This window comes from Mesoplodon mirus, assembly GCF_964341445.2.
Source record: "Mesoplodon mirus genome assembly, chromosome: 11".
Lineage (NCBI taxonomy): Eukaryota > Metazoa > Chordata > Mammalia > Artiodactyla > Ziphiidae > Mesoplodon > Mesoplodon mirus.
In genome coordinates, this window is record NC_138987.1 from 46,409,389 (window position 1) to 46,419,758 (window position 10,370).

Genomic DNA, 10,370 nt, shown 5'->3' on the forward strand with positions numbered 1-10,370 from the left:
GCATTTTTGTTACATTCATGTTGTAGTAATAGGCACTTAAAAAGCAAGAGAACAGACACAACACCTATAAAGTACTTTGCAAATTCAAGTTATGGCTTACATATTAGAGAATGACTAATCTAATTGCTAGAGTTTGGAATATAACCAATATATTCATTGTTGGTTATACATCAAACTCATCTCTAATAGTATTACTGCCTGTGTTTGTGTAAAAACCATTTTCCATATGCTTTCCCACGGTTGTCTCTGTTGTTCTTTACCCGAGTCCACTGAGGTAGGTGGATAACTATCTATACACAAAGCCAAGTTTATCATTGTTTGGTAAGACCAAAACAGTTTTCTAATCATCCAATGTTTGTTCTATTATATCACATCGTTTCCAATTGCTTTAATGCCTCCAACTTATGTGATTCCAGTACACAACAGACATTCAATAATTATGTCATAAATGAATGAATTTTGATCTAAAAAAGTAAATTAACATTATAAGGCATACAACTGAGGGCAGAGGTGCCCTATGCCTCATTAGTACACCATGTGATCAACATACCACATCATAATAATTAACTACAGCTTGACCCTTTCCAAGGTTTCTTATTCCTGTTTGCTGAAAGAAAAAGCCTCTTATTTATTCTATGTAGCTGTGTCAAATAATGTGAATATCTACTCTGAAAAAATATAATTCATTCATCCTACTCAGAGGAACTGATATTGTCGTGCCTAAGTGATAGACATAGCTCCCCCAAATTGAGAATAAGGTCAAATCCAATCTCGAAAACTAAAATTTTACTACATACTAAGAGATCCAAAGAGTACGAAATAAACTTTTAGCTGTCCTTGATTTAGCCCCTGGGTGGGTTCATGATGCCCACCTCTCTAAAACCAAGTTTGAAAAATTTCTTGGTTTCCTTGCTCTAAATAGTACCCAAGTAAGTTAGCCTGGGGCTAAATCCTGAATGACCTTCATTCCAAATCTGGACATGTAGATATCAGCTTGTTTCAATTCAATAACCCCAATGTCCTTCAAATGTTCTACTGTAATAGTGCTGTCAGTATATTAGCACCTTCTTTTTAAAAAATGTCAAATATTCTCTCAGTTTGAGGGACATTTCAAGCTGAACAGTGAAAATCATAATATTGTGTACACCTCTCCCACTGGAATTTTAGAGAGAGAGAGAGAGAGAGAGAGAGAGAGAATCACATAAAGAAGGTCTGCGGCCCCAAAATGCAGAAATTTCCCTGCATGAAGTCTAGAAAAGCTTCAAGTAGAGGTAGGATTTAGGATAATTTTTGGATGAAAGGCCTCCAGTATGGCCAAAATGTATTGTATCCTTTACTTCCTTCTAAAATAAGGATAGGAGGGACTGAGATGTTATTTAAAAGTTTAAGAACCACCTTTCTAGTGAAGTAATACTCAAAAGTGTTTTTTTTTTTTAAACCACTCAGATTTCTACCTCCAGCTCCAATTCCAGATCCCAATAAATATACCACACTGACCCTACCCTACCTCTACCTTTCCCCACCCACCAGCCATCCTTCCATAGTGAGGCTGCCATTATTACTGGAATGTGCTATAATCCTCAAATCTGTTGGGGTAGGGAAAAAAAAGTTTTAAGAACCAAGGTGAGGGGAGAGGGAAAGGCCACATGTCCCAGGCCTAGCATTCACAAAATCCTCCTATTTACATGATTAATACTATTTCCAAATTAAGCTTCACAGACATTATATTTCCATGGTGGTTGTTAAAGCATTAATATGTTATATGTATATGTTGAAAACAGTCTATATTATTTTTAAAACCTAGTTCTGGCATTTCTTCACATTTTAATATAATAGGAACCTCAAAATGTAGACCTGGATTTCTACTCCAGGGATCCCTCTCTCTCTACCTCTTAAGGGGTCCTTTTTAGAATCACTGGTCTAGTTTCTAGAATTGAAGCAATCACAAAGCCAAAATAATGGGCACTGAGATTGGGAGCACTCACTGAAATATCAAGTTAAACTTTTAAAGGGAGCACTTAAGGGATTAAAACTGTAGTTTATAAAATATAAATTTATTCTATTTCTGAGATGTCTGCCAGCAAAACATGAAGTCCTAGAAAATCCACAGCAACAGTCAACAGAAGACTTGAGCTGCTAGTTGTGGAACTTCAAGCAATTCCCTCTGCTCAGTGTCTCTATTATTACCTCAATCATCTTAAAGAGGGGGCCTCAACCAGCTAGTCCCTTCAAGGTCCCTCTCAGTTTTAAAATCTATTTTAAATCCAATAATTATAGAGGTACTAAAAGTTATGTTCAATATATAAATGTCTAATAATTTCAAAAAAACTAAGAACAAAGGAACCTCAAATATAATTCTTAAACATTAAGAAATATCTTATAATAATTGTAGGAGGTCATCAAAATGGTCCCCTTTGGCTTGTCTGTCATTTGCTTCAAATAAAGCCTGAGCCACAAGAAAACTGTTTTAACACCCTGAGAAGATTAAATAGTTAATCCACTGGGAAACCAAGTTCAAAGACAGAATTCACAAATCCGCTCTCCAGAGAGAAGCACTGAAACTAACAAACATCCATCTTATTTTTAATAAAATTATTCTAATGATACACTGAATACAAATTATGTCATCTAGCATGCATTTTCATTGATGTATTTTCCTTCCTAATCTGAAACTTAGATAAGTCATGTCTAATGTTGACAGAAAATAACCATTTATAATTCAGGGTCACACAGGGAAGCTGTAACATGTCTTGCAAGAAAACATCCATAATAAGGGATATTCCAAGTTCACTTCTTCAAGGAGAAATGGATGAGAACTGGAAGATTGGGCAGATTATGAAATTAACTACCAAGATAATTTCTGCTTTCATGGCTTCACTAAACTGGAATTTCTAGTGCATCATTTACTACCCCATAATTATGCACCAAAATATTAACTAATTAGCAGGTAAGAGCTCAAGGGGTAGTAACAAATAGACATGAAATCTGAACTTCTGTGGAGTTCCAAATGACAATCAGACCTACCCCACTATAAATGTAATAAACTTTATCTGAAGAAAAAGTATCAGCTCATATTTAAATAAATAACTTCACTGACTTTCAGCTCACATCATCTACAAGCTCTTTAGTCTCCTCTCTTTCATTTCCCTTACTTTATTATCCAAATACGAAGACATAGGTAGAGCATACATGTTATATCATACATACAAAGATAGAAATAATATTCTTCTAATGCACAGGCTTTGGAGTTCAATTTTTATATGAAATATGCTTGGAAGTAGGCCATCATTTTTGTTTTTTAAATCACTGTTCTTGAGGAATATATGAACTAAAAAAATGCTATAAAAAATGAGACAAATAAAAACTAAACTGCAACAATTGTCTTTAATTTCTAATTGTGCTGTTGATATGTTTAGCGTTAGGTCCTACATAGTTTGTGCATTTAAAAGAGGCTCACACTGCTAGGTCTAAGCTCCATGAAAGCAGGGACCATGTCTGTCATGTATGTCGTGTATCCTCAGTGGTAGGAAAGTGTCCAGCACATAGTTGGCACATGATAAATGTCTGATGCATGAAGAAAGGAATAAACAAATTACCAACAGCAGATAACCACCTGTTTCCATGAAATATTTCTAAAAGCCTTGCTCATCTGCCTCTACATTCTCTAAACATTAGATTGTTTCAAATAATTTACCTCGTGTATATTCGTGTTTCAGCTTGAAAGATCCTTATTACATTGAAACTAGTATGTGAAGTATTGGGTTGGCCAAACAGTTTGCTCGGGTTTTCCCATAACATCTTATGGAAAAACCCAAATGAACTGTTTGGTCAACCCAATATTTTGAAAACATTTGGAAATATTTTTAAGGACAGAGAAACAGGTACCAGAAGCTTGAGTTTGAGTTCCAATTCTGGTATTTAGTGGCTGAGAAACCTTGAACAGTTCACCTAGTATCTTTGAGACTCACTTTTTCATCTGTATAAGAGGGATAGTATCTATCCAGCCTACCTCATAGGGTTTTAATGTAGATTAAATAAAACACTGCATATTTGTATTACAGCCAGAATTGGACAAAGAGACCACAAAAGTCTAAATGTTTCCTCTTAAGTAACAACAGTACCCACGATAAACATATTGTGGGAAAGTCAAGTTTGAAATGTTAAAATAGGTCCTTCCTGTCAATATAGAGGCACCGTTAGTACCGACAGTTTGGCTAACAACAAAAAAATCACATATTTAACAGACTGCATGTGGAAAGGTTCTTATAACCCTTAATACCTTTACACTGCCATCTCAGCATGAGGGAAAAGAAAAGTTCAGGGAGGTCACACTGCAAATCAGTGCCAGTGGCAGAGCCAAAACAGAGCTTTTGACTATCCAATCAGCACTTAAGCTAGCTGAGCAATGCCACTTCTTAAAAGTGCTGTAGTAAGGTAAAAACACAGTAAATTAGACAACATTACACACTAATCCAAACTCACTGTCAAGGATATGTCCTGCTCTCTGCCAAAGCCAAGAAAAAAATTGTAGCTCACAACCACATATAGATAATAACATGAAAACACAATGGTCCTTTCTGTATCTCCATTTTCTTTCAGCTCTTGACATATTTTGCAAGCTAAAATTCTTGGGGGAAATGTTTCAAATGTTATGTCAGCATTCAGACATAGTGGGAAAAAGGGAAAGCGTGAGCTGCCCATTCCCCTCGCTTGGCCCCACGGTTGGCGCCTTGCAACAAACACTGTACTTTCCTTCACCACATCATTTCATAAAGTCTTAGATTTAGAATTCAAAATGTTTGAGTTTACTATTTTAAGTTAACTGAATGGTTCAATTCAGTATACTACTTAGACAATAAAAATAGAATATACACTAAAAATTGCTCAATTTTGTAGGTGACATTTATGAACTTAGTACATTTTCTAGGAAGTCAGCTACCATCAGTCTACTATCGATAACTTTCTACACCTATGCACCCAGAGGGAAAAAATGTTGCTGTTAAATCAAATCTTACATGTACATACGTGCATAGATACGTGCATATGTGTATATATTTAACCACTCTAAAACCAGACACCCAATATTTTGGTATTTTCTTGATCTACAGAAAATACCAGATCTATGATGCGGTGGCTATGAACATTTTTATTCTATACTTCTTCCTCACATTTTTGTAAACTATAGAGCAGCACTATCCAATAGAAATATAATGGTAGCAACATTATATTTAATTTTAAATTTTCTGGTAGTCACATTTTTAAAAAGGAAAAAGAGATAGATGAAATTAATTTTAATATTTTATTTAACTCAACATATCAAAACACTATCATTTTAACATGTAATAAAAAGATTGATATATTTTTCATACTAAGTTTTTAAAATCATATATATATGATTTATGAAAATATATATTACACAGACAATACATGTCAATTAGTAGGCTAAATTTTCATCAGAAATACTTTATAAGTATTTACATTTCATAAACTTTACAGATAAAAGATAGGTCCACATAGCCACACTGTTCCAAGAATACCTAGAAGCTTTCCAAAAACTAAATGAAGGACAGCTTTTAAATTTAACTAAAATTAAATAAAAATTAAAATTTAGTTTCTCAGTTGTGGTGAAACCAAGCAGGACCCTGCAGGGTCTTCCTGGGGACAGACACCCCTCCCCATGTCCCTGGCCTCTTGTTTGTAGAAAAGCTTTAGCCTCCTAGGCCTTCCCCAAGTTCCAAAGAGCATATTTAATCAGAGTAATGCAGACACAAAAGAAAACAGTCAAGCAAGACAAAATAATAATAGTTTTATTTTTATTAAAACAAAGTCAAGGGCCCTTAGTTCCTCAAGGGCTATAGATAATATTCTGAGCCACATCCCTGAGTGGTTTTACAGGTACTAAAACCCCCAGCAGGTGGAGGAAGTTAACTGCATGCTGACCACAAGCAGGTAGACAGACCCCAGGCCGGTTGGAACCAGAAGGTTGATGATGTTAACTCCTGAAATACCACCCTATTACCTCACCACCAACCAATCAGAAAGATATCCACAACTGATCACACACCCTGAGACCCTCTCCCTCACCTTGCCTTTAAACACCCTTCCCCGAAAGCCATCAGGGACTTTGGGTCTTTTGAGCATGAGCTGCCCATTCTCCTTGCTTGGCCCCAGAGTGGGTATGCCTTGCAATAAGTTGTACTTTACTTCACCACAACCTGGTGTCAGTAAATTGGCTTTGCTGTGCACTGGGAAAGTGGAACCAGGTTTGGTTCAGTTACAGCATTAATCATAATTCAAGTGCTCGATAGCCACATGGGGTTAGATAGCGGAGCAGGGAGGGTGATCTGAATCCATACCTACCACAATGAAAGATACCCTATAGAACACCTCAGATATACTCTGCCAAAAGGCATTTTCAGAAATTGAATTTAAAATGTTCTTCCTAAATGAGAAACTTTCTGTTTAACTTCTTTTCCCCAAAGCTGTATATGACCCATGCACTTATTTTGAGAAACCTAAAATAGAGTCATCAGCTTCAACATACTGATAAGTCTCCATATCTAATTAAACACAAGAACCTCTAGGACACTGTGCATTTACATAAGCAGAGTCAACTCTCTATTATTTGTTATTACATTATTCATTGAAGGGGAAAAGTAAGTCACGTGCCCTGATCATTTGTGTCTATGTGTTGATTTATTTATCCTGCTGATGAAGTCTATCACAAACTGGAAGGTAAGACTGGAGGTCACCGGAAAGATTAAAAAATCGGAGGAAATAGTTTAGGTAAGTTCAGTTTCCCCCTTTCTGAGCTCCACCTTTTCTAGGAATATCGAGGTATGAATATCCTGTCAAAGTCATTAATTTGTAATTAAACTAGTTCAGAACCAGGAAGAGGCAAGTGACCTTAAGCTAAGTAAAGTTTTGCGAAGCATATTCTTGCCTCACACCTATGTAGGTTTAATGGTTAAGAACTTGAGCTCTAGAGTCAAGCTGTCTGGGTTAGAACTCTGTTTCTGCCACTTGCTACCAGTTTAACTTGGGGAAGTTGACCTAATCTTTCTGTCTCACCTATAAAATGGCCATAATAATAACAGGACCTAAGTCAAAGATTGTTTTGATGAGTAAATGCAATTTCACAGGACGTAAAACATCTTAACACACAGCACTGACCCTGGCACATGCTATGTGGCCAATAATTATTGCTATTTTTAGCTCAGAAATTAGGGCAAAAGAGATGGGATTTTATGTTCAATAAATATTTGTTTTAAATGAAAACATATGTCCACACACTTTATAAATGCCAAAGTGCTATATAAGCTATTTTTATCCTATGCAAAGTAAGTTTAGAGAGTCAATCTATTCAGACAATGTATTTAATGGAAAAAAAAAAAAAAAACGATCCTCACAATGTGGCTTACTTCACAACGTGTTTTTATAAAGCCTTTCCCCAACAAACAGACCCACACATATTCCCTTAAAAAAGTGCTAACATGCATACCAAAACCAAGTATAAGTTATTTATCTGTCAACATCACTTTAGGGTGATTCATGACTCTGTTAGCCGCCACTGCAAGCAGCGTCAGTTTTAAAAGCATGCTCAATAAACTGCCCTGTGATATTCTAGAGAATTCACAGATTAAAAAAATATTAACTCTCTAACAACAGTTTCTCTGACAGCCAATTCTCTTTTTTGTTGTTGTTGTTGTTTTCATTACTATTTTACACTCCTTCTTTACCCTCCTTGACCAGACCTGCTAATTAACAAAACTGCATCTTACTGGGTTTCCTCTTTTTCTCTCCCCTTCATCTGCCATGTACAGTCACTAACAAGCATTAAAAGGCCAAAAGAGAGGTAGTAGCAGTAAACAGGAGAAACAAACTAATCCGGCAATTGGATAAGTAGCCCTAGAATAACCAAGAAGGCCAAATTAAAACTTCAAAAGCTTTGTAACAGGTGGTTCTAAACAGTCATAAAACAGTCACCTCCATGGGTGGCCATCTCCTGGTCTGTAAAGGGAATGAAAAAAAAATCTTTAAAATTCATTTTATTCTTTAGATGATTAAAGATACACGGTATATATAAAACTACCATTTCTATAACCAAGATTTGTCACTAAAATAGCTATAGAAATACTGACATGATAGGATTTGAAGAATAACTTTTCAGAAAGACTACAAGGGTAGAAAATTTTTAAAAATAATTTCTCAGAGGACAGATTATTTTTATAAATCTTTAATGTATACATAAAGAGAAACGAATTCACAGACCATAAGAGCTGTAAAAGCAACGCCACTTACTCTACCATGAAGGCTTCATTAATATTTCAGCGATGATGTTGCAATTTTCCATGAGCAACTGTCAGAGCTCTGCTTCTTGATATGTATCAACAATCCAAATTACATTCAATACTCGTGTATCTGTCCTTGACCAAATTACAATTTTGATGTATCTAGTATTTCAAAACTCTCACCCAGGCATATGTAATTTTATATTGTAACCACCCTGCTGAACCTCAGTATGTTTCTTTTTCACCCAGTCACCCATTTAACCCTTACACTTGCTGAGGAGTTTTCTTCCTTCTACAGACCTAGCACCAGGGAATTTTCACTTAAATATAATATCCCTCCCAACGCCAGAAATAATACCCACACGCTGGTGCTATCTAGTCCCCGCCGATGCTTAACGAGACGTCCATTTGCACAGAAATCTAGACCCCCACCGTTGTAAGGCTTTGTCTCCTGCCTCCGAAGGCCGGAGTTGCAGGTACACGTAAAGACAGTCACGCTACAAATATAAGAAGAGAACCACAGCCCAGGAGAGGGGCAGCTCCTCCGGGCAAAGCCAAACAGGCGATCGCCCAAGGCGGCCGAACCTGAGGCAACTGTTCCTCGGGGGCGCGACCAGGCTGGGGCGGGCGGCGACGGCTTCTCCTCCTAGAGGAGTCAGGCGCCCCCGGGACCGGGCGCCGCGCAGCTGCCAGTCACCTGCAAACTCCCGGGGCCCGAGGGCGGGAGCTTTCCCAGCCAGCACTCGGCCGCGCGCGCCAGGCCGGCGGAGACCCGCCGCCTCGGGTTCCAGAGCCGCCGGCCCCCCGCCGGGCCACCTCTCAGGTCTCCACAGCGCGGCGGCCGGTGCCCCGGGCCAGAGCAGATCCTCGCCGCGCCCGCAGCCCGCCCGCTGCCGCGTCCGTCCTCACCTGACAGCCACCCGCACAGAGCTCTCGTCCGGGGCGCCCCACATGCCGGCGGCGAGCGACAGCCAGGCCCCTGGGCCTCTGCACCGCAGAACTGAGGCGCCGCCGGAGCCGCGGCGGTCGCGCGCAGGAGGCTGGAGCTGCAGGGGGCGGACAGCTCACCTCCGCCGCGCTCCAGCCATGTTGGGCGACTGAATGGAAAGGTGGCGGCAGCGGCGCTGAGGCAGAAGGAGGAGGAGGTGATTCACCGCTCGCGAGTGCCCGCCCCTTCTCCCCAGCTCAGCCCCCAGCACTGGGGCGGAGACGCGGCGCGCTGAATGGCTAGCGCGGCGGCGGCGGAGCCAGCAGGCCGCCCAGGGGCCTCCTGCGTGCGCCCTGCCCCCTCTGATGGGGACGCGGCCTGCGGGCGGCCGGGCTGAACGCGCCACACCCGCCCGGGCTCTCCGGGCTGCTGGCCCCGCACTGTGTCAACGGCGGCCTAGCTGCCGGCCCCACCTAGCGCTGCCCGGCCTGCGCCCCGCCCTCCCCTTGGCGGGCACTGCCAGGCGCTGCTGGCCCGGAGGCGCGCGGGGGGAGGGATGCCGGCCGCGAGCTGCCCACGCCCCAGGGCGACGAGCCCTGCGCCCTTGCAGGCTCTTCTGTGAGAATGCCTCGGCTAGAGCCCGCCCTGCTGCAGCCTGCCTCTTTTCTAAAAGCAAAGCTTGATTCCCCAGCGCAGCGCCAGCAATCTGCCAGCTGCCGCTCTGGTTCGCCTTTGTTTCCACCCTTAGCTTATTGTCCTCTCTCCAGCTTGGACTCTGACCCCTATCCCCAGCCCCCTATGAACGTTCTCCTTCCCTGGAGTCAGTCATTCATACTAAACCGGCTCCCGGATTTGGCCACTGCCTCTGGGCAGCTGGGTTCTGCAGTCCATCGCCCATTTACCAGCCCGTGTGGGCTATGGAAATGATGGACTTTTGAATGCCCTTCTGTTAAACCATTTGTACACTGGTAATGAACTGCACCCTGGTACTGCCAAGAGTTCCCAGAACTGAATATCCACCAAGACCTGTGTAGTAAATCCTTCTCAACGGACTTTCTTTCCCTTCTGGCCTTCAAAAAGCACCTCCCAATCCAGGGATTCTATCAACATTGACCCATTGTGGTTTCTGCTTGTGGCTATTGTGCTTCCCC

General features: G+C 40.8%; 1 protein-coding gene across 4 annotated transcripts in view; it reads right to left on the minus strand.

Annotated features, from left to right (window-relative positions):
* KIF21A (kinesin family member 21A) overlaps window positions 1-9,364 on the minus strand; it is a 165,165-nt gene extending 155,801 nt beyond the window's left edge. For all 4 annotated transcript variants that reach the window (XM_082634700.1, XM_082634701.1, XM_082634699.1 and 1 more), the window contains exon 1: window positions 9,201-9,364. In XM_082634700.1, the coding sequence (XP_082490826.1) occupies window positions 9,201-9,244 (44 nt within the window). In that variant the 5' untranslated portion in view covers window positions 9,245-9,364. The remainder of the gene's footprint in view (window positions 1-9,200) is intronic.
* Between the last annotated feature and the right edge of the window lie 1,006 nt (window positions 9,365-10,370).